Here is a 24891-nt window from a genome sequence, read left to right as displayed (position 1 = left end):
CACCTTTCCCAATCGGTTTTTTCTTATTGGTTTTGTCCTTCTAGCCAGTAGGCGTAAAAGTTTTTCATTGTTTCTAACCCGCTATATTGCGAAGGATCAAGGAAATGAGAATGTCTATTTCTCTTCTCGCTGAGAGGGCAGTTCCACAGCGTATTACAACATATTCCACAACTTCAGAAGCGGGCTCTATTCTTACTATGGCGATTTTTGGTGCTCTCGGTGCACATTGGTAAGTTGGCAACTTAGTCCTAGTTTCATTTTATTTTGCTCATTGGGACACACTACATGTTAGTTGTCGCCAGGTGGCCTATGCAGCATGAACATTTCTCTGCAGTTTTCATAGGGTCCCTCCCTTCAGATTACTGCTTTGGTACTTCCCATCAGTCCAATCCTGGTCCGGTCCGGAGGGATGCTAAGGAAGGAGAAATTAGATCTTACCTGCTAATTTGCTTTCCTTTAGTCCCTCCGGACCGGACCAGGCCCCTCCCATGTTCTCTCTACTCTTTAGCTTCTTTTATTAAGTAGGAAGTGTATTCAGTAGGAAGTGTATTCATTCCTTTACGATTCGTGGAACAATACTATATATATACAGAACTTTACGTGGTCTATACCACTTCTCTGGTGGTTGCTGGTGAGCTCAATTGCTGGAATCTATCTATAAAACCTTAAATACGCCATACCACTTCTCTGGTGAGAGTTGTGGCTGAGCTCAGTTGCTGGAATATCTATAAAACCTTAAATATGATTTACCACTTTTCTGGTGAGAGTTGCTGGTAAGCTCAGTTGATGGAATATATATAAAATCTTAAGTGGGCCATACCACTTCTCTGGTGAGAGTTGCTGGTGAGCTATAAGACAAGTGAGCCATACCACTTCTCTGGTGAGAGTTGCGGGTGAGCTATATTATACGTGAGCCATACCACTCTCTGGGGAGAGTTGCTGGTGAGCTATATTACATGTGAGCCATATCGCTTCTCTGGTGAGAGTTGCTGGTGAGCTATAGTACAAGTGAGCCATACCACTTCTCTAGTGAGAGTTGCTGGTGAGCTGTAATACATATTGGGCCATACCACTTCTCTGGTGAGAGTTGCTGGTGAGCTCTGATACTTGGCATTGCCGAGTGCTTTGTGGCTGCTAGGATTCCATACGGCACAGAAGGTCTTTCTTTCTTTCCTGCTTTGTTATTCAAATACTGAGGCTAAGGTCACATGGCCAGGGCTCCTATTGGCTCTCTAGAGTCAGAGTTTTTTCTCAGTCTCCACCTGCTGGTAGGCGAGCACAACCCATCAGTCCAATCCTGGTCCGGTCCGGAGGGACTAAAGGAAAGCAAATTAGCAGGTAAGATCTAATTTCTCCTTTTCACAATTTAATACTCAAACACATTTTTAAGGATTTTTCTCAAAAAGTTTTCTTTAAAGACAGTACTTAGCTTCCATATAGTCAGTCACCACTGCAACAGGACTGAGGCCTTTTCCTCCATGTGCTTATTAAGATTTTTTTATTCCTCTATTTGCAAAATGTTTTGGTGTGAGTTATATATATTTGCTGTTAACATTCAGGCCGTGCCAGCTGCAAGACCAGCAGTGGTGTAGCTTCTCTGACCGTGAACTGAAGGCCCAAGAAATGCCTCCTCTTCTGCTGAAGATAAACAAGAAGCTGTCATGAACTGGAATCTTGTGAGCCCTTAGGTCCAGCTGGAGTGCTGAGGTGAAGGTAGACACCAGCGGACAGCCGAACAACCCCTAGTCTTCACCTGCGGCTACCGCCGTTCCCTGGGAGTTGAGCCCCCAGGTGCTGGCGGCCAACAGGACTTCTGGAACCATGGGGTTGACGGACTGCGGACCGCAGGTGGCATGGAGGCGGAGATTGATGTGGACACCGAGCCGAGAGTAGTCAGGATACCAGCGGAAGTCTGGGCAGGCAGAGAGTAGTCAGGATACCAGCGGAAGTCTGGGCAGGCAGAGAGTAGTCAGGATACCAGCAGAAGTCAGGACCAGGTAACAATCAGAAGAAACATCAGAAGCACTGCCACTACTCAGGAAACGGAATAGAAGCCGAAGCAAGGAAGGACTGGTGGCAGGGCTTTATATAGTGCAGGAATTAGGCTCAAGCATGTGCAGCTGTCACAAGATGGCTGCCCCCATCAGAGGAGATGCCCTACGCCCAAATATGACCTTCCTTCCTGAAGCTGCCCAACTCCAACATGGCTGCCACAACCTAAGACACTCAGCTCCAAAATGGCTGCCCTAGCCTGGAGATGCCCATATCCTGAATAATCAGGGGACATGACAGAAGCAAAACCCAACAAACACATGGCGAACTGAACACACCTTGTTTTTTTTTCTATTCATTGTCCCCAGGAATCGGGAGGGGAATACAAGGCAAACCAGTCTCCTAAACCTGTCCAGATCTCACTGGAGAGGGAATGCAGGAGGGGGAGGTACCTGGCCACCCAGGTGTATGATCCCACAGCAGGACAAATTGGACCGTACTGGCCCTGGACCTGCCCAGCCTTTGCCTTCACTAAAAATATAGCTTCTTTTGTAGATACCAAAGGAGGTTCTGAGGGGTCCCCCAGCTGTCTTGCCCACCTGCACCAGATCTAGGTTACACACCTACCATCTGCTAGAGACTGAGACTACTGGCTTGCTGTGGACTCCATAGGATACTTAAGGCTCACTTTGATGTTCATAGTTCACTCATCTGTTAGTAGGAGTGCGTAAACCCACATGTATGGACTGGTCTGGAGAGGTGCTAAGGAAAAAGTCAAATAATTCTTTACAGTTTTCTATGCAAATTTTCTGATGTCTGGCATGTAACTCCCTTTCCTCTCCAAAAATTTCCGGAGTTCAAGTGGTAGTAAAAACAACTGTCAAGAAAATGAGCGCAGTGGAATGGGTAGATGTGAATCGTTTGTTTACTGTTTCCAAAAATATTAGGATTAGGGGGCATGGGATGAAGCTACAAAGTAGTAAATTTAATATAAATCGGAGAACATTTTTCTTCATTCAAAGTGTAATTAAACTCTGGAATTCGTTGCCAGAGAATGTGGTAAAGGCGGTTAGCTTAGCGGGGTTTAAAAAAGGTCTGGACAGCTTCCTAAAGGAAAAGTCCATAGACCATTATTAAATTGACTTGGGGAAAAACCACTGCTTATTTCTAGGATAAGCAGCATAAAATGTATTGAATTTTTTGGGGATCTTGCCAGGTATTTGTGATCTGGATTGGCCACTGTTGGAAACAGGATGCTGGGCTTGATGGATCTTTGGTCTGTCCCAGTGTGGCAATTACTTATGTACTTAACAGTGTATTTCTCAGTGGTTCTGTCTGCCGAAAATGTTGACCCTCCCATCTGCTCCTGCCTACCTCAATAACCTCCTCATTCCTTACACTAGTGTCCACTGTCTGTACTCAGCTGGAAACAGCCTCCTCACTCTTCCACCTCCCTCCCGTGTACACCTATCTTCCACCCGTGAGTCCACCTTCTGTCGGCCCCAAACTGTGGAACGAGCTTCTACTGCATGTCAGAAAACAGACTTCCCTCCCTAAATGCAACCAGGCCCTCAAAACCCACCTCTTCTCCATCTTTCTCTTGTACTACTACTACTACTAAAATCGTTCCCCTAATTCCCTCTTCTCCTTTGTGCATATTATGTAAACTGCTTTATGCATATGTTCAGGCATAATAAATGCTGTTCAAGGACATAGGCTAGTGTCCTCTATCCTACATGCCAAGATTGGTTAATTGTTTTGCAGAGTTCAGTTTTAGTGCTTTCTGTTAAGATAGTGCTACACTGGTTGTCGATTTACTGTTTTAATATAGAAAAGTCCTGTTTGACATATTTCCCTTGTGACTCGGTGATGTAGCTACAGGTGGGCCTGGGTAGGCACAGCCCTACCCATTCTTGGCTCAGACACAGCCAGCAGCAGCACCCCACCTCAATATCTCTCCTCTGCGGCATCCTGACATCTGCCCGCCAGACAGGAAATGATAAAAGTGAGGGCAGGACCTGGCCGATGGAAGCCTGTAGGGCCAGCGTAGGCAGCAATAATTGAATCACTGCAGGCGCCGTGGTCACCTGTAAGATACACCAGGGAGGGACGGGGTTCAGTGATGGGCGGGCAGATGCTGGGACATCGCGAAGGAGGAGGAGAGATGTTAATGTGGAGTAGGTGAAAAAAATCTATAATTTTTTTTTTTTTAATATCTTGGGAGGGGGCTGTGGAAGGGCCCATCTAAGTTAGCTCTGGGCCCATCCAAAATACTGGGTCTGGCTACGCCACTGTTGTGACTGTTGAGCTTATGTTTTATTAGATGGTCCCCTATAGAGACTCCAAGCTGACCCACCTCTTCAAAAATTATTTTGATGGAGAAGGAAAAGTGCGTATGATTGTGTGTGTAAACCCCAAAGCTGATGACCATGAGGAAAGCTTGGTAAGTCCCTCTTCAATATGATTTGAGAACTATATCATAACCAAGACTGAAATCCACAAGACTGAGTGCAGCCTGAGGCTTTTACCTCAGCAGACTGTTGAACAGTGAACAGACAGTCTAGGGAATATATATTGAGAGATTAAATTGTAATCTGGGATATTGGTAGCTGGAAGTCTTTAAGCAGTGATACCTTTGAAGCAAAGAAAGACCTGTCTGAACACTACATCAAAAGTTCCAATCTCATGATTAATCACAATTAAAACTTTTAATTGCAGGGTTGATCGCGTGACCAAATGTGAAACAGTTCAAATAAATTTATCATGTACACATGGGGGTGTATTTTCAAATCACTTAGACTTGCATAGTTCCCTGTGGAACTTTTGTAAGTCTTAAGTACTTCGAAAATGAGTCCCATAGTTTACTTTTTTTTTTAATTGATCCTAAACATTCAACCAATAATTTTGATTCCATTTTCTCCCATCTTCCTCTCCTCCCTGGCACTATCTCTTCCCTTCCCTGCATCCATTTCTTTCTTTCTCTTTTTTTCTCTCCTTTGATTCTTCCATCCCCCATTTGTAGCATCTTTCTCTCCCTCTTCCTTTTTCTTTTCTCCTGGCACATCTCTCTCTCTCTCTCTCTCTCTCTCTCTCTAGCACCCCATTACCACTCTTCTCTTTTTCCTACCGTGGTCCCCTCCTCTCCCGCCTCTCTGGCTCTATTCCTGTTTCTCCCTCTGCAGCTCCCCCTTCGCCTTGCATCTCTGGCTCTTCTCCTTTCTCCTGCAGTCACCCCGTCCTTCCCCCGAATCTCTTTCTCCTGCCGCTGCCACCCCTCCCCCACATTGCTCGCTCTTCACCTCTTTCTCCTACCGTTGACCTGTCTTCCCCCGCATCTCTGGCTCTTCTCTTTCTGCTGCCACCCACCCTTCGTGCAGTCTGTTTCTTTCTCCTCTGCAAACTCCATCTCCCTGCTCCTCACAGCGCTGAAGTGAAAGCATACTGCTGTGTCGCCAGTGCCGAAGCTTCACCTCCTCTGACAGAACTTCCTGTTTCAGAGAGAGGCTTGGAGCGGGGTGACACGCAGTGTGCTTTGAGTGCAGTGGTCATGAGAAGCAGGGAGAAGTGTGCCAGAGAAGAAAGAAGTGCATGTGTTACTTTTAACTGTTTATGCATGGTTAATGTGGAATAATGGATGAAAATCTGTTTTTCCACTAACTGCAACTGAGTAAAATGTGAGAACCCCAGATAGAATAATAGCATAGCTCAATTGCATTTTCCAAATTTTTTTTGATGTATTGAATGTAACCTTATTCTTCAGTTTATTATTTATTTTTTTAATATACACCTTTTTCAAAATTATGGTTGTCTTGATCTTTTTGTTGATTTACAGAGCAAGGAGAAGGGATGAGATCAGTTGTTTCTCCCTGTGTATTCAAAATATATGAATGGAGGCAGAAGAAAAGCGGTTATCAGAGTTAGACTTAAGGATTAGAGTGTGATCTACAAAAAGTGATAAATCCTGGCTATATTAAATGGGGAAATGAGCAGATTATGCGGCATAAAAGACAAAGAATTAAAAGATTGTCAAATGTATACAGCTTGTTGCTGGCTTTAAGCTCCATTATTAAGACGTTATGAGGGAAGTAAACGGGAAAAGGTTAGACAGAGGGAAGCATTGACCTCCTACTTTAGATATAGAGTACATATCCAATTTCCTTTGTTGAGCAAAGGAAGAATGGAGTTATTCTGAACATTTTCCTTGAAAGTACTTGCATATAATAAATGTAAACTACCTTGGCTGTACCACAGAAAGGCAGTATATCAAATCCACTACAATAGGATAAGGGGACCACAAAAACCAGGGTTTCCTTTGCCCACCTTGGTTGGGTGGAGAAGGAAGTGTAGGGTGGAAGGAAGATTTTTGGAAAAATTCTGTTTATGATGTAGATGGTAGGAAAGAATTGTAAAGCTGTGGTTGGATAATTTGTATTGTATATGAAGATTGATGAATCAGGCTAGTTTACGAATTTAAAAAAAAATGTAAAGGCATTATTTTGCTTCATTGTAGCAAGTGATGCGTTTTGCAGAGATGACACAAGAAGTCGAAATAGCAAGGCCTGTTGACAAGCCAATCTATGGTTTAACACCAGGCCGCCGTTATAGAAACCAGGCCTTCAAAGAAGAGCTGACCCGTAGGCTAGAAGACCGTGGTGGTCCCATTCCTGGAGGTAGGCATAAGATGGTACCTTATCTTACACTTACATCACTAAAGTAGTAAACATCGGGGGGGGGGGCACTACAACTTTGTCCAGTGAAGGAAGACACTTTTGATTGATTGTATTTTATGCTGACATTTTTCCTTTTTAAAATGTCTGTAAAATATATTTCTCCAAGGACAAACAGGCTGCTTGTTCTCACGTGTGGGTCGACGTCCGTGTCGGCCCAGGAATCGGACGGCATTTTGCAAGTAAAAAAAAAAAGTTTTGCCAGAGTCTTCTGGCGTGCATGCACCGCGCATGCGCGGACTGATTTCCCGCCCGTCGCGTGAACGCGTTCCCTCAATTGTTTTTTCTCCGCGTTGAGTTGTGGTGCTAAATAGTAGTAGTAGTAGTAGTAGTAATGGTGTTTTCTCGCCATTCCTCACAGGCCCAGGAGAGACTTAGTTTTTTGTTTTCGATTTATTCTTTTATTATCGTTCTAAAAAAAAAAAAAAAAAGGAGAGAGTTCCTTTACTTTTCTTAGTTTTTCTCCCTTTTGAAGATTCCTTTCTTCTTTGACACGGCCGGCTGCAGGCCATGCGGTTGGGTTTTTTTCCCTTATTTTTTGTGCCTTTTTCTTTTAACAGGCACAATCGCGTCTTTTGATTTCGCTGAAGCTGTTTTTCCTTCCACGTCATCGAAGACTCCCAGCGGCTTCAAACGTACTCGGTGCAACCGGACCATCTCAGGTACCAATACACACGCCTGGTGTATCCAGTGCCTTGGGCCCGACCATAGCCCAGCCGCTTATAGTCTGTGTCTTCGTATGAAGAGACGGACCCAAGCGTCTCAAGAAGCCCAACGAGAAAAGTTTTTTGGGGCTCGGTCCGGTCCTTCGACATTGACATCAGTACTGAGGTCGGCGGCGTCGACATCGAGGGAATCATTAACGTTGGGAGTGGAGGTAATGGCTGCTGAAAGACCAATTCGCACTGGGAGCAGTGAGGCATCGAGTGGATCTCCATCTTCCTCGAGGCCTCCTGCTATGCGGGCCCCCTGAGCCCAACTTCGAACCCGGCCCCTAGGTGGCACGTCCTCCTTATCGGTACCAAGGAGTCTCGATGAGGGGCGTCGAGCGAAGGCGAAGAAGCATCGTCATCGTTCTCCTTCGACACACTGTGCTGGGAGCTCCGGGGCATCAAGGGAATCGGCACCCAAGAAACGTCGGTGCCAAGAGGATCGCTCCCCCTCTTTTCAGGAGGTGCCGATGCATCGGACTTCTGGCAGCCCGGTACCTGCTTCCGAGCCTCGACAGATTCTGCCACTGGCTCCTTTACTGACCCCGCAGCCTTGTCCGACGGCAGCTCTCGATGAGCGCATCAGGGCCCTGCTTCCAGAGCTTCTTGAAGGATTGCTGCGCCAGTCTGCTTCGGTGTCAGGGGTGCTTGCGCCTTACGTACCATTTGCTGCAGCGGCATCTGACCCTTCGCCTGTGGTGAGGTCTCCGACCTCGGTGCTGCCTGCGGCATAGGTGTCGGCTGCCACCCAGGTCGATTACGCTTCGACGTCGGTGGAGGAAGCTTCACCGGAGTCTAGGCGGGGATCGGCGTCGAGGCAGGCTCAGTTTCGGACTGCTCTGAGGGATGTTTTGTCCGATACTGAAGATGAGCGTTCCTGCGAGGAAGATCCCAGGTACTTTTCTTCTGACGAGTACTATGGGATTCCCTCTGACCCTTCCCCTCCACGGAAAGGAGACTTTCTCCTGCAGAGAGTCTATCCTTTACCTCCTTTGTCCAGGAAATGGCTGCGGCTATTCCCTTGCCTATGGAGGTTGAGGATGAGCCCAGGGCTGAGATGTTCGAGGTCCTGGATTATCCATCTCCGCCTAGAGAGGCTGCAACGGCTCCTTTGCATAATGTACTGAAGGAAGGCCTTATGCGAAACTGGTCGTTACCTCTGTCTAATCCCGTGATCCTGAAAAAAAGCTGAATTCCAATATTGGATCCATGGTGAGCCTGGATTGATGAGGTCTCAGCTACCTCACAATTCTATGGTGGTGGACTCCGCCCTCAAAAGAGCCAAGAGTACTAGGGATTATGCCTCGGCGCCCCCCAGGCAGAGAATCTAGAACCTTGGACTCTTTTTGGGAGGAAGACATAGGCTGCTATGCTCACTGCCAAGATCCAGACATACCAGGTCTTCACGAGCGTCCACTTGCAGAACTTGGTGAGGCAACTGTCCAGCTTGGTTGATGCACTCCGGAGCAGGCCGAGCCTTTTCGCCAGGTGGTCAGGCAGCAGAAGGCGTGTCGAAAATTCTTGGCCAGGGGTTCGTTCGACACTTTTGATGTAGCATCCAGGATCGCTGTCCCAAGGTATAGTGATGCACAGACTCTCATGGATGCGTGTGTCTGACCTGGATCATTCGGTCCAGCAGTGGATAGCGGATGTTCCTTGTCGGGGGGATAACCTTTTTGGTGAGAAAGTAGAGAATCTAGTTGACCAGATCAAGAAGCACAATGATGCTATGAATTCTCTCTCCCAAATGGTATCTTCTGCCACTATTTCCTCATCTAGGAGGTTTTTTGGAGGGAAGAGGATTGCTCCCTATTCCTATGCTAGGCATAGGTACATTCCTGCTTCTCGGCAGCCTGCCCAGGTTTCAGTCCCAGTGCGCTCGTTCTCGTCAGCGTGCGCCTGAGGCCACTGCGGCTCCCCAGCAAAAGCAAGGGACGGGCTTTTGATTGACTCCAGTTCAGCATAGCCTCAGTAAACGTGTCCGTACCGGACGACTTGCAGGTTATGGGGAGGTTAATGTTTTTTCCTTAAAGGGTGGCCTCTTATAACCTCCAACCGGTGGGTTCTTCAAATTGTCCGGTTAGGATACACCCTCAATCTGGAATCCACGCCTCCAAATTGCCCTCTGGGAGCTCGGTCCTATAGCTCCCAGCACAAGCAGGTACTTGCAGAGGACCTCGTCGCCCTTCTACAGGCCCAAGTGGTTGAACCCGTTCCACCAGGGGAAGAAGGGCTGGGATTCTATTCCAGGTACTTCCTTGTGCAAAAGAAAACAAGGGGGATGCGTCCCATCCTAGAACTAAGGGCCCTGAACAAATTTCTTATCCGAGAAAAGTTCAGGATGGTTTCCCTGGGCACCCTTCTTCCCATGATTCAGGAAATCGATTGCTCTCTGGACTTAAAGGATGCTTACACACACATCTCGATACTTCCAGCTCACAGGAAGTATCTTTGATTTCGTCTGGGAACACAGCACTTTCAGTACCGTGTACTGTCTTTTGGCCTGGCGTCTGCGCCCAGAGTGTTTACAAAATGCCTAGCTGTAGTCGCAGCGTCGCTACGCAGACTGGGAGTGCATGTGTTTCCTTATCTCGACGCTTGGCTGGTGAAGAGCATCTCGAAGGAAGGTGCTCTGGAGTCCATGCGAATGACTATTCAGGTGCTGGAGCTACTGGGGTTCATCATAAATTATCCCATCTCACCCCAGTCCAAAAATTGGAATTCATTGGAGCTCTGCTGAACACTCAGACAGCTCAAGCTTATCTCCCCGAGGTAAGGACAGATAACTTTGTCCCTGGTGTCCATGGTTTGAGCGTCTCAGCAGGTCACGGCTCGGCAGATGTTGAGACTTCTGGGGCGCATGGCCTCCACAGTTCATGGCACGTCTACATATGAGATCAGCTCAATGGACACTAGCTTCCCAGTGGTTTCAAGCTGCGGGAGGTGTAGAGGATGTATTCCAACCGTCCACCGACTTACAGAATTCTCTTTAGTGGTGGACGATGCGATCCAATTTGACTTTGGGGCAACCATTCCAAGTTCCTCAGACACGAAAGGTGCTGACAACGGATGCATCTCTCCTGGGGTGGGGAGCTCATGTAGATGGGCTCCACACTCAGGGAGCCTGGTCCTTTCAGGAAAAAGGTCTGCACATCAACCTCCTGGAATTGAGTGATCTGGAACGCTCTAAAGGCTTTCAGAGATCGGCTATCTAACCGAGTAATCTTAGTTCAGACAGACAATCAGGTTGCCATGTTTTACACCAACAAGCAGGAGGGCACCGGATCTCGCCCTCTGTGTCAGGAAGCCATCCAGATGTGGCTTTGGGCTCGCCATTATCTGGCAGGTGTAAACAATGGTCTGGCCGACAGGTTGAACAGGATATTGCAACTTCATGAGTGGTCTCTGAACATGAGCGTAGTCCGCAAGATCTTCCGAGCATGGGGCACCTCCTCGGTGGATCTTTAGCCACTCAAATCAATCACAAGGTCCCTCAGTTCTGTTCCAGGCTTCAGGCCCATGACAGACTAGCGTCAGATGCCTTTCTCCTACATTGGGGGACAGGCCTTCTGTATGCGTATCCTCCCATACCTGTTGTCACAACTGCTCTCTGTAATTGCACCGCTCTCCCACCTTCGCGCTTCTTCCTTCCCGACAACACACCTCAGTCCCTTTGAGGTTTTCAGTTCTGCCAACAGTATCTCAGGAAACAGGAAATTCGGCACAATACTTCGTTCATTCTCTATCCAGTCCGCCAAGGCTTCTCACTCTGCTTTGAGAAACCCAGCTTTCAATACAGCTAAGCAAAACTTCCTCACACCGCTCAGTTCAACTAAGTTCTCAACTGCAGTTCATCACAGCAAAGCTCCTCACACAGTTCAGTTCAACCTGCTTGTCCTCGGAGAAAGCGAATATACTTACCTGTAGCAGGTATTCTCCAAGGACAGCAGGCTGATTGTTCTCACAAACCCGCCCACCTCCCCTTTGGAGTTTTTTGCTTCCTTTTATGCTTTTTGATTTAACTGAGGGAACGCGTTCACGCCACGGGCGGGAAATCAGTCCTCGCATTTGCGGTGTGCGCTACATGTGCGCCAGAAGACTGGCAAAATTTTTTAAATATTTTGCTTGCAAAATGTCATCCGATTCCTGGGCTGATGCAGACGTTGACTCACATGCGAGAACAATCAGCCTGCTGTCCTTGGAGAATACCTGCTACAGGTAAGTATATTCGCTTAATTGGTTCATTTACACCAGTTCATGCAATGAATCTGTGTATTGCAGTCGGGGAGCAAGAAATTCCAGAAGGTTGTTTGTTGTTCTTTTTTTTTTTTTTTTTTTTTGGGGGGGGGGGGGGGGGGGGGAGAAGTGATTTTAATCTCTACTGGCTTTTATACTATCTTTCCTTATCCCGCTAGAACAGTTCAGATGTGGGTTTGTTTCCATATCAGCAGTTGGGGCAAAGGACCACAATTATTTTGTGACATTGTATTGCATTGGTTCCCAATCCTGTCCTGGGGGCTCTCCAGCAAGTCAGGTTTTCAGGATGTCCACAATGAATTTTCACGAAGGATATTTGCATGTTGTGGAGGCAATTCATTTAAATGTTTCAGGAATATTTATTGTGGATATCCTGAAAAACCTGATTGCCTGGGGAGCCCCCAGGACAGGTTTGGGAACCCCAATTATTGGATTGGTGCAGCTGAGGCACTTGACAGTTATTCTATCTCCAGCAGTCGGTGCATGTGCTCGAGTGGTGTAGCAGATTGATCAGGCTCCTAAGGCTTTATTATGCTCTTGGACAAACTCTTTTATTTCTTTACCTTGGGTACTTATTTAAGAATTATAGCCCACCAATCTACAATTCTTTGTGGGTAACAAGAAAACAAAACTTAGATTGTAAGCTCTTGGGCAAAGGGATATGTTGTAACTGAAAACTTGTCACTGTGCAATGTCGCATATGCCCAGTAGTGCTATAAAAATTGCTAGTAAAATTATAGGTTTTTTTTTTGTTCTTATAGCCATATTTTGTCATTATTTCCCCTCTCCATGAGGGGACAGGCTTGCTTATTACTACAAAACAAAGTTAGTCAAATTGTGTCCTTTTGCTGTACGGTGTTCTACCATGGGTTTCTCTCACCTTATGATTCAATGCAGTATAATTCTGACCTTGAGCTGTCCTAGCTTTTCCTACATAGAGAGGTTTGCAGGATCATATAGCTATATGGATCACTCAATTGGAAAAGTGTCTCAATACATATTTGATGCCTAATGTAGGGTGTACAAATGTCTTCATTTTTAGATTAACATAAATTGAACACACAAGGGAAATGTTCTGTTGTTTTGGTGTCTTGATGGTAAGGCTGATGGTGCCAGGAGGTCCTTGAGATTTGTGTCTTTCATATATAAATCAAAAAACAAATTTGAATCTAATATACTTTGTAATGGAATTCCCAAACACTCCCACTACTTTAAAGATGAAAATAGTATGTAAATACTTACACACAGAACCTCAAACTTCTCAGTTGGGAAAGTACCAAAGGCACAAGTGAGTCCACTACTCTTCAAAGGGAACAGGATAATATCATTGGTTCTCATTGATAAAAGATAAGAGGAAAAAAGAAACACCCAGAAAAACTCCAGGGAGAAAACCTGGGTGGTTCAAAAACAACCTCAATTCCAAATAGTAAGGGACAGATGGGAAGTGCATTACATAGTAACAAAATCTTGGAAAACACCCTTAACAAACTTTAATATTATAAAAAGAGAATATTCTGACGTCTACTGCACTGAAAAAATTACTAGAAGTATTATCAGTGACTACAACTCCCACTGGTAATGCAAAAAAGATTAAAAAAACAGGACTGGTATTTAACAAAATAGACCCGTTAAGCACCATCCACAAAACCCAAAAGTGTTGAAAATTGTCCCAAACAACAAGAGAAACAAACTTGAACTTAGCTGCTAGATGAGTTTTTAAAAGTTCCATTGAGCTATAGTCCAGGCTTGATCTCGTGGCTGAATGAGAACTGGATAAGTGCTTCTGTTATATGTCACAAAGCAAACTCTGAAGCAATCAGCATCTCAGGGGAGCACCATTGGCAAGACAGGGAGGTATCTCTTACTTAGTCCATTTGTATCATAACCTCCAACGAGAGCGCCTTGTTTTGCTCATAAGTACATAAGTAATGCCACACTGGGAAAAGACCAAGGATCCACCTAGCCCAGCATCCTGTCCATGACAGCGGCCAATCCAGGCCAAGGGCACCTGGCGAGCTTCCCAAACGTACAAACATTCTATGCATGTTGTTCCTGGAATTGTGGATTTTTCCAAAGTCCATTTAGTAGCTCTTTATGGACTTGTTCTTTAGGAAATCGTCTAACCCCTTTTTAAACTCTGCTAAGCTAACTGCCTTCACCTTGTTCTCCGGCAATGAATTCCAGGAAGGAAAAAATTGCATCGACTGCTACATATCACGTCATATCAAAATGTCTTGCCGATTTCATACAGCTTGTCTGCATGTATGAAAACCGTCTGTAGCATGCACATAGCAGCCACACTTAGCGATTGGCTGTCCTATGCACGCTCAGCTTGCCAACAGGCTTCCCACCCATATTGCATGCAAATGAGCTGGGTCGCAAAAGCAATGAGCAGCTCATGTGTATGTGACTCTTTGAGAATCCCTCTGTATTTCCAAAAAGATAATTTTTAACAGATTCTTAATGGGTACCTTTGTGCATCTGGGCTTTAGTCTCCCTATCTTTCAGTTCATCATGATAACCTGTGGCTCATTTGTATCCTATGCTTGGTGTATGGAGGGAAAATTAAATTGTACAGTATGAAGACTTGGAATTCAAGAGAGGTCAAGCACAAAGAGTAGAGAAAGGAAAGCCAGGAATGAACCAGATCAGGTCTTATGGTCTTTATATACTGTTTTATGAGATGTCTTCTTTAATATAATGACGTGGATGAGGGCAGAAAATGACCAAATGGCTCAGCCATTCTGCCCAGTTATTCCAGTCTTTCTTTCCCCAGAGAGATCCTAGCAGGGAGCCATGAATTGTGATAGCAAGTAAAATATCCTAGAGAATTTGGCATCTTCCTCATTTGTATTCTACCATGTTGGGCAGATTAGCATGTAGATCCCCATTTAGTTTTTACGACTACCCAGAGAAGGTGGTTGAAAATGATAAAGGGAATGGGACGACTTCCCTTAGAGGAAAGGCTAAAGCAGCTAGGGCTCTTCAGCTTGGGGAAGACGGCTGAAGGGAGATAGGTTTATAAAATACTGAGTAGAGTGGAATAAGTAGATGTGATTCAACTTGTTTAATCTTTCCAAAATATGAGGATTAGGAGGCATGCAAAAAAGGCTACTAAGTAGTACATATAAAACGAATATGAGAAAATATTTCTTCGCTCAATGAGTAATTAAATTCTGGAATTCATTGCCAGAGAATATGGTAAAAGCAGTTAGCTTAGTGAGGTTTTAAAAAGGTTTGTATAATTTCCTAAAAGAAAAGTCCATAAGCCATTATTAAGATGGACTTGGGAAAATCCACTGCATATTCTGGGAGGGAAAGGTTAGGACAGCTGTTGTACTTGGTGATTCGATCATTAGGCATATAGATAGCTGGGTGGCTGGTGGACGTGAGGATCGCCTGGTGACTTGCCTGCCTGGTGCGAAGGTGGCGGACCTCACGTGTCACCTAGATAGGATTCTAGATAGTGCTGGGGAGGAGTCCGCTGTCTTGGTACATGTGGGTACCAATGACGTAGGAAAATGTGGGAGAGAGGTTCTGGAAGCAAAATTTAGGCTCTTAGGTAGAAAGCTGAAATCCAGATCCTCCAGGGTAGCATTTTCTGAAATGCTACCTGTGCCACGCGCAGGGCCCAAGAGACAGGCAGAGCTCCAGAGTCTTAATGCGTGGATGAGACGATGGTGCAGGGAGGAGGGCTTTAGATTTGTTAGGAACTGGGCAACATTCTGGGGAAGGGGGAGCCTATTCCGAAAGGATGGGCTCCATCTTAACCAGAGTGGGACCAGGCTGCTGGCATCGGCGTTTAAGAAGGAGATAGAGCAGCTTTTAAACTAGAAATGGGGGGAAGGCCGACAGTCGCTCAAAAGAGCATGGTTCGGGATAAGGTATCTTTCAAAGATATCACCATAACAGGGAAGATAGAGTATCCTGATAGTGAGGTTGCAAAAGAGATTGTAGTAGATCGGGTATCTTTAAATAACAATAAAAATCAGACAAAAAATTGCCAATTAATACTGTCAAGTACTAAGCATGATGTACTTAGGAACAACAAACATAGTTTGAAATGTCTATATGCGAATGCCAGGAGCCTAAGAAATAAGATGGGGGAGTTAGAATATATTGCACTAAATGAAAAATTAGATATAATAGGCATCTCTGAGACCTGGTGGAAGGAGGATAACCAGTGGGACACTGTCATACCGGGGTACAAATTATATCATAGTGATAGGGTGAATCGGATTGGTGGAGGGGTAGCATTGTATATTAACGAGAGCCTTGAATCAAATAGATTGAAAATTCTGCAGGAAGCAAAACACTCCTTGGAATCACTGTGGATTGAAATTCCATGTGCAAAGGGGAAAAGGATAGTGATAGGAGTGTACTACCATCCGCCTGGCCAGGACGAACAGACGGATGCGGAAATGTTAAAGGAAATCAGGGACGCAAACAAACTGGGCAACACAATAATAATGGGGGATTTCAATTACCCGCATATAGACTGGGTTAATGTAACATCTGTACACGCAAGGGACATAAGATTTCTTGATGAAATCAAGGACAGCTTCATGGAACAGCTAGTTCAGGAGCCGACAAGAGAAGGAAAAATACTAGACTTAGTCCTTAGTGGTGCTCATGATCTAGTGCAGGGGGTAACGATACGAGGGCCGCTTGATAACAGTGATCATAATATGATCGGTTTTGATATTGGCATTGAAGGAAGTGAAACTAGGAAATCAAGTACGCTAGCGTTTAACTATAGAAAAGGTGATTACGACAAAATGAGAAAAATGGTGAAAAAAAGACTGAAAGGAGCAGCTCGCAGAGTAAAAAACTTGCATCAGGCGTGGATGCTGTTTAAAAACACCATCCTGGAGGTTCAGGACAAATATATTCCACGTATTAGAAAAAAGGGAAAAAAGACTAAACGTCAGCCGGCGTGGCTAAACAGTAAGATAAAGGAAATCATTAGAGCCAAAAAACAATCCTTCAGAAAGTGGAGAAGAGAACCAACTGAAAGTAACAGGATAGATCATAAGGAATGCCAAGCCAAATGCAAAGCGGAGATAAGGAGGGCAAAAAAGGACTTTGAGAAGAAATTAGCGTTGGAAGCAAAAATACATAGTAAAAACTTTTTTAGATACATTAAAAGCAGGAAACCGGCCAAAGAGTCGGTTGGGCCGCTGGACGAAAATGATGTTAAAGGGGCGATCAAGGAGGACAAAGCTGTAGCGGAGAAATTAAATGAATTCTTTGCTTCGGTCTTCACCGAGGAGGATTTGGGGGGGACACCGGTGCCGGAAAGAATATTTGAAGCGGGGGAGTCGGAGAAACTAAACAAATTCTCTGTAACCTTGGAGGATGTAATGGGTCAGTTCAGCAAGCTGAAGAGTAGTAAATCACCGGGACCTGATGGTATTCATCCCAGAGTATTAATAGAACTAAAAAATGAACTTGCGGAGCTACTGTTAGAAATATGCAATCTGTCCCTAAAATCGAGTGTAATACCGGAAGACTGGAGGGTAGCCAATGTTACTCCGATTTTTAAGAAAGGTTCCAGAGGAGATCCGGGAAATTATAGACCGGTGAGTCTGACGTCGGTGCCGGGCAAGATGGTGGAGGCTATTATTAAGAATAAAATTGCAGAGCATATACAAAAACATGGACTGATGAGACAAAGTCAGCACGGATTTAGTGAAGGGAAGTCTTGCCTCACCAATCTAATGCATTTTTTTGAGGGGGTAAGCAAACATGTGGACAATGGGGAGCCGGTTGATATTGTATATCTGGATTTTCAGAAGGCGTTTGACAAAGTGCCGCACGAAAGACTCCTGAAGAAATTGCAGAGTCATGGAATCGGAGGTAGGGTATTATTATGGATTAAGAACTGGTTGAAAGATAGGAAGCAGAGAGTAGGATTGCGTGGCCAGTATTCTCAGTGGAGGAGGGTAGTTAGTGGGGTCCCGCAGGGGTCTGTGCTGGGTCCGTTGCTTTTTAATGTATTTATAAATGACCTAGAGATGGGAATAACTAGTGAGGTAATTAAATTCGCCGATGACACAAAATTATTCAGGGTCGTCAAGTCGCAGGAGGAATGTGAACGATTACAGGAGGACCTTGCGAGACTGGGAGAATGGGAGTGCAAGTGGCAGATGAAGTTCAATGTTGACAAGTGCAAAGTGATGCATGTGGGTAAGAGGAACCCGAATTATAGCTACGTCTTGCAAGGTTCCGCGTTAGGAGTTACGGATCAAGAAAGGGATCTGGGTGTCGTCGTCGATGATACGCTGAAACCTTCTGCTCAGTGTGCTGCTGCGGCTAGGAAAGCGAATAGAATGTTGGGTGTTATTAGGAAGGGTATGGAGTCCAGGTGTGCGGATGTTATAATGCCGTTGTATCGCTCCATGGTGCGACCGCACCTGGAGTATTGTGTTCAGTACTGGTCTCCGTATCTCACAAAAGATATAGTAGAATTGGAAAAGGTACAGCGAAGGGCGACGAAAATGATAGTGGGGATGGGACGACTTTCCTATGAAGAGAGGCTGAGAAGGCTAGGGCTTTTCAGCTTGGAGAAGAGACGGCTGAGGGGAGATATGATAGAAGTGTATAAAATAATGAGTGGAATGGATCGGGTGGATGTGAAGCGACTGTTCACGCTATCCAAAAATACTAGGACTAGAGGGCATGAGTTGAAGCTACAGTGTGGTAAATTTAAAACGAATCGGAGAAAATTTTTCTTCACCCAACGTGTAATTAGACTCTGGAATTAATTGCCGGAGAACGTGGTACGGGCGGTTAGCTTGACGGAGTTTAAAAAGGGGTTAGATAGATTCCTAAAGGACAAGTCCATAGACCGCTATTAAATGGACTGGAAAAATTCCTCATTTTTAGGTATAACTTGTCTGGAATGTTTTTACGTTTGGGGAGCGTGCCAGGTGCCCTTGACCTGGATTGGCCACTGTCGGTGACAGGATGCTGGGCTAGATGGACCTTTGGTCTTTCCCAGTATGGCACTACTTATGTACTTATGTACTAAAATGTGGGGTAGAAATGAACCATAAATAAATATTCTGGGATAAGCAGTGTAAAATCTGTTTTACTGTTCTGGGATCTTGCCAGCTACTTGTGACCTGGATTGGCCTGTTGGAAACAGGATGCTGGGCTTGATGGACCTTTGGTCTGTTCCAGTATGGCAATTCTTATGTTCTTATGTAACTAATCAATTTTATCATCATAACCTAACTTAAATAGCTATTGAACTAGCATGCTGTATGTTGCCTATAGCCCTTTCGTTTTTGTGTATTAAAAAGCATTTTTTAATGTAAGCCCCAGATGTTTTGTTCATCTTGCAGTAATAGTGCCATAGAAACCAAGATCAAACTGAAAATAGAATGTGGCCTATTATAAGAGCCATAAAGTTCTCAAGAGAAGCTGTACATTTTTAATGGCATTCAATATTGCAGTCTTCTTATGTGTTTTCTCCTATTCTTCCAGCAGAGTCCGTGTCGGTCATGGAAATTCTAATACAAAGTTTTCCTCCCCTGACATCCTGTGAACTGTTAGATGCAAATGATGACCAAACTATGCCGCGGCTTATTGAGACACTGGAGAAACGCCAGCGCACCCGCCAGATGCTAATGGACGAGTTCAAGAAGAACTGTAATGTTGCTGTATTTATATGCATTGGGGGGGGGGGGGGGGGTTATATGTAAATATAAACTGCCTTTTATTGCTCTAGTTCAGTGTTTTATTGAAAGGTGTGATGTAAAATTTGTTTTCCCAGTGATTTATAGACATTACAATTTTGAGTGTCAAGATCTTGTGCTTTTTTTCACTGAAAATTCAGTGGCACCTAGTTAAAGTTGGGAACAGAGTACTCCAGGGACATTTTGCTAAAGATTAACAGGTACTTCCTTGTCAGCCCTACAGACCAGTCCATATACTTGGGTTATGCACACCTACCAGCAGATGGAGACTGAGAACACCTTGAAACTGTGTAACAGTCTGTGCATTTCCTAGTCCACCAGTATGTTCTCATTCTTCAGCAGATGGTAGATATGGAGTCTTGATGTTCTGGTAGACACAGGGTCTGCTTCTAAATGTAAAGAGGCTGTTCTCTTCCTTGAGCCTGCTGAGAGGATTGTTGTGTTTCACTGGAGCCTTTAGTGTTGCGTACACAGCTGTCAGCAACAACTTACAGAAAAAGAAGAGCAAGGTAGCCTACTGAGTTTCAGGGCAGAAATGCATAAGCTCTTGGTAGTAAAGTTTTCCTTTGGCTGGCTGCATTTGCAATCCTATCCTCTGCGAGCAGGTGAATGCCGTTTGGGCCCTGTGGTTAAGAGAAGGCAGCGTGCTATGAACTCTTGAGAAGCTGCTTAGGTGTTGAGCATGTGGTTGTAAAGGCATGGAGGCCTCCAAGGCTCAATGTAAATTGTGTGGGGAGTCCAGGTTGGTTCCTGCCACAACATAGGGCATGAGCAGGGAACTCGCTGGTTGTTCCTTTAGCAACAAGAGGAGGGAGCTTGTGCTGTGGGAGCTCCAAGTTTGGCCAGAACCACCACTGTTGTCGAGTCGGCCTACATGGCTGAGGCACCATCGCAGTTAGTGTGGAAAAACACCTTCCCCAGTTCTTTTACCTCAGCCAGTGATAAAAACCCTATTAGGGTATGGGAAGATGGTTGGTTTCCATCGTGATTTTATCTGGGCCATGTTACCAGACTTGGCAGGCAGGGGAGCCACTTAAGGGAGATTGGGCCCTGCCTAGTCAGAACCCTACTGCAGCTAAGAGACCCAGAGTGGACTGTGCGGAGGAATTGGAGTCTTTGATGTTTGAGGAGGACCTAAGTGAAAATGGATCCTTCCTCAGGATTCAGGAGAAGAGACCTCTAAAATCCTTCCCTATGAATCAGGATCTCAAGGAGATGGTCCATGCAGAGTGGCATTCGCCAGATACCCCTTGCAAGGAGGCCAGGGCAATGGCTATCCTTTACCCTATTTCTGCAGTGGATAAGGGGCCTCTAAAGCCCACTACCTTGGATGCGCTTGTCACAGTGGTTACAAAGAAGCTTACTATCCTGTGAGTGGATGGAGGTGCTGCGCTTAAGGATCCTCAGGACTGCAAGATAGAAATGCTTTTAAAGCACAATTTTATCCTCTCGGCTCTGTCTCTGTAGGCATCTGTTTGCGGGGGCCTTTTGGCTAGAACATGTTATCGGTGGACTGAGAGGATGTTCGATGCTCCTTCTCAGGCCTTGGTTGATGAGGTCACAAAGGTTGAGATGGGCTCCTCCTTCCTAGCAGAATCCTTCTGTGATCTCTTGAGAGCTTTGGTGAAGAATATGATCCTGGTAGTAACTGCTTAGAGAGCTCTCTGGCTCTATGAATTGGCGATGGACATAGCTTTTAAGTTTAAGCTCTGAACACTTCCTTTCTGAGGCTCTATATGCTTTTTGGAAAGGAGCTGGATAAGTTGATGAAAAGTTTGAGAGAAGCCAAAATTCCCAGGCTGGCAGAGGACAAGCCCTAGGGGTTGATCAGGGGCACATTGGCTCAGATTAGATTTAGGGATTATTGCCATTAGCATCCTGGTAGGATTGCCGGAGGTTTTAGTTATAGTTTTAAGTTTGCTATACTGCCATTAACTAACTCACAGATCACAGTGGTGTGCAATTCTAAAACAGAAGAAAGGAACTACAATATTAATAGATCCGATTCAAAGAACTCAGTCACTCAAGAAAGAAGGGGGGATGGGGGAAGGGAGGGGAGAGAGGAAGTTGTAGGAACAAAGGTGGAAGGTAAATGAAGCCTCAAGTGGTCTCAAATGCTGACATTCTATGAACTGTTAGATGCAAATGATGAACAAACTATGCCGCAGCTTATTTAGACACTGGAGAAACACCAACGCACCCGCCAGATGTTAATGGATGAGTTCAAGAAGAACTGTAATGTTATATACTTATATGCATTGCGAGGGGGCGGGGGGTATATGTAAACTGCCTTCTCTGAGGACAAGCAGGCTCCAATATTTTCACAAGTGGGTGATGCCGATCCACATCGCATGGTCTGGCATATTTGCCAAATTAAAAAAGTAGAACTTTGTGGAGTACGATTTCCTTCCCGTCCATCGCGCTAACGCGGTCTCTTCAGTTCTTTTCTTTCCGCATGAGGAGAAGGTGCATTTTGTTAACTTCTCCTCACACACCAGGTTCAAAAGAGCTTTGTGTGCCTTTCGGTTATTTTTTTCCCCTCAATTATTTCTTGTGGTTTGCTTATTTTCTTCTTTTAAGCCCGTCCTTTATAGGGAGGCAAGATGGCGGCCGACTAAGACGTGAGTGAAGCAGCTCCAGACTTACCTCTTTTCTGATCGGAAAAAACTAATTTCCTGATGCCCAAAAGAAGAGGCAGGCAACGCACTAGCCCTGCGGTGCTACCCTTGCCATCTTTGGGAACACTGGACTGCTTCATGGTATCGGGTGCTATGGCGGGAACTCTTTCTTCGCTGCCGCTGAGTTTGGAGAGAGGTCTGTCATCCTCGCGGCTTGAAGCTGAAACATCTTTGAGTCCCGAAGAGCGTAATCCTCCCCTGATGGCCGGCGGTAACCCCGATAGCAACTCAGGAGACGCAGGACGCTCGATTGTCGATGGGGTTTCCTGGCGCGGGCACTGCTACGGGTGTGGAGTCGCCGACTATCCCCGCATTTGAAGCGGGTGAAGAAGGGGAGAAAGTCTCTGGGGAAAATCAGTTGATAATGAGAGCCTGATACCGAAGAATCCTATGGAACTAGGCTTAACAAGTAAGTCTCTTTTACCGCAGAAGCCAAAGGTAATAACTTTAGAATCTATTTGGGAAGCCTAGTTTGTCTAGAAGCCTCCCTTTGCCTGAAATTCACATTTGCTAATCAACAGATAAATTCCTTGTCGGAAAAAATACCTATAATGGATCAAAAGATTGTAACTTTGACTAAAGATACTGAAAGTAACTCTAAAACTATACAAAGCTGCCAGCAGATACAAATTAACTTGATTAAAGAGAATCTTTATCTACAAACCAAGGTTGAAATGCTGGAAAATTACCAATGCTCAAACACTCTCAGGCTTATAAACTTTCCAAAGCAACTGTCAATCTCACCTCTTATTACATTTAAAAAGTATCTAACAGAGTTACTGAGAATTCCTGAACAGTCATATCCTCCGATATCAAAGATATTTTTTATAACACCTTTTTTGAAGAAAGATTCAGACCAAGGAGAAAGAATAGAGACACCAGCAGAAACTTTAGATTTAACACAAATAATAGAAGATGACATGGCGGGATTGACAAGAGCAACTCTCAAAGTTACATTCATTTTGCAACCTGATAGAGACTGGATACTTAAGCAATATTTTATTCATCAAGAACAGTTTCCTTGGTTGTAAAATACGAATATATCCAGACATCTCAAAGGTTACACAAAGGAAAAGACAAGAATTTCTTAAACTTCGCCCGAAAGTTGTTCAGTTGGGAGCATTATTTTGGTTAAATTTTCCTTGCAAATGTGTTATAAAGTTAAATTCTGTTAAATATATTTTCTTAGCTTCCAGAAAGGAATTCAATTGTTTAGAATCAAAGTTAACTGGCTCACATGTACCACAACCAAGACCTGTAATAACTTCTACGCCTTAGAACTTAAGAATCACTCGATTCTCTTTTCTGCCACCTTTTTCTTAAGCTAAATAGTAATATAAGTTTTCCTGATATATAGTTTGTATTGCCTCCATATTGTGGACTAAAGATGAGCATAAGATCATGATTTGATTTCATTATTTATGTAGTAATTATTTTCCTTTATACTGTAATGACTAATAGTCATCTTTGCTATCTCAAGAGTTGTACTTGAAATATATTATAAACGTGATAAAAATTTAAAAAAAAAAAAAAACCCATCCTTTTTCTTAGTTGTTTTTTGCCCGAGTTTAAGTTTCTTTACTTTTTGCATCATAGAGCCGTGTTTTAGACCTCTTCCCTTCTTTTCTCTGTGCCTCGTCCAGTTTCAGGCACCATCGAGTCGTTTAATTTGACTAACGAGGTTTTCCCATCCATGTCCACGAACAATCCCAGTGGCTTCGAGCGTTGTATCCAGTGCAATTGGACGATCTCGGTAAAAGACACCCATTCTTGGTGTCTGCAGTGTCTTGGGCCCGACCATAGCCCTGCTAACTGTGTTCTCTGTCTTCGAATGAAGAAGAGAACCCAGATTACCCGAGAGGTTCAGCGTGATTTTTGGAGCCAAGTCCGGTTCCTCAACGTCTGTATTAAAGTCGGAGGCATTGGCATCAACGTTGAGCATCGCATCGGGAGTGTTGGTAAGCATGGCTGCTTCGAGACCCTTAGACACTGGGAGTAGCGAGTCATTGAATGGGTCTCCACCTGACTTGTGGCCTCCTGCTATGCAGGCCCCCTGGGACCGACCACGAGGAGACGTGAGGATTTGACGTCGTCCTTATCGGCACCGAGGAGCCTGGGCGCATAGTAACATAGTAGATGACGGCAGAAAAAGACCTGCATGGTCCATCCAGTCTGCCCAACAAGATTAACTCATATTACCTTACCTTGATTTGTACCTGTCTTTTTCAGGGCACAGACCGTATAAGTCTGCCCAGCAGTACTTCCCGCCTCCCAACCACCAGTCCCGCCTCCCATCACCGGCTCTGGCACAGACCGTATAAGTCTGCCCTCCAATATCCTCGCCTCCCAACAGGGGTGTGCTGGTAAATTGTTAACAGGGGGCTCTCTCTCGTCAGCAAAGTAAAAGAGAATTCAGGAGGGGCCCAAGCCCACATTTTGGGATCCATTTGTTAAAGTAGCCACAGAGAACCGGCTCCCAAAATTCTTACAAACTTAACAAATGGCTCTCGAGAGCCTGTGAGAGCCTGCTCCAGCACACCACTTTGTGTGGAATGGGTTCAACCGCATGGGTCTTCAGAAGGGTGCTTGTACCTACCTGTGCTGAGAGCTGAGTGAGCTCTCGGTGGGCAAATTGGAGGTCTGGAGAGCCAATTGAAGGCTTATCCAAGACAGATTATTTGAAGAACCCACCGGTCAGAAGTTATAAGAGGCCACCTTTGGTGAAAAAATGTGAGCCTCCCCACTGACCGGCAAGTTGTCCGGGACGGACACTTTTAATTTTATTTATTTTATTGCATTTGTATCCCACATTTTCCCACCTCTT

General features: G+C 44.9%; 1 protein-coding gene across 12 annotated transcripts in view; it reads left to right on the top strand.

The window, feature by feature from the left end:
* The window catches only part of LOC115458851 (kinesin-like protein KIF23), a 222104-nt gene that overhangs the window by 115357 nt on the left and 81856 nt on the right, over positions 1-24891 (top strand). For 9 of the 12 annotated variants that reach the window (XM_030188687.1, XM_030188679.1, XM_030188677.1 and 6 more), the window contains 3 exons: positions 4316-4435; positions 6503-6662; positions 19178-19342. In XM_030188687.1, the coding sequence (XP_030044547.1) occupies positions 4316-4435; positions 6503-6662; positions 19178-19342 (445 nt within the window). The remainder of the gene's footprint in view (positions 1-4315; positions 4436-6502; positions 6663-19177; positions 19343-24891) is intronic. The other 3 variants (XM_030188680.1, XM_030188676.1, XM_030188685.1) reach the window with 1 other exon arrangement.

This window comes from Microcaecilia unicolor, unplaced genomic scaffold (assembly GCF_901765095.1).
Source record: "Microcaecilia unicolor unplaced genomic scaffold, aMicUni1.1, whole genome shotgun sequence".
Taxonomy (NCBI): Eukaryota; Metazoa; Chordata; class Amphibia; order Gymnophiona; family Siphonopidae; genus Microcaecilia; species Microcaecilia unicolor.
This window is presented reverse-complemented; position numbering and strand designations above follow the sequence as displayed.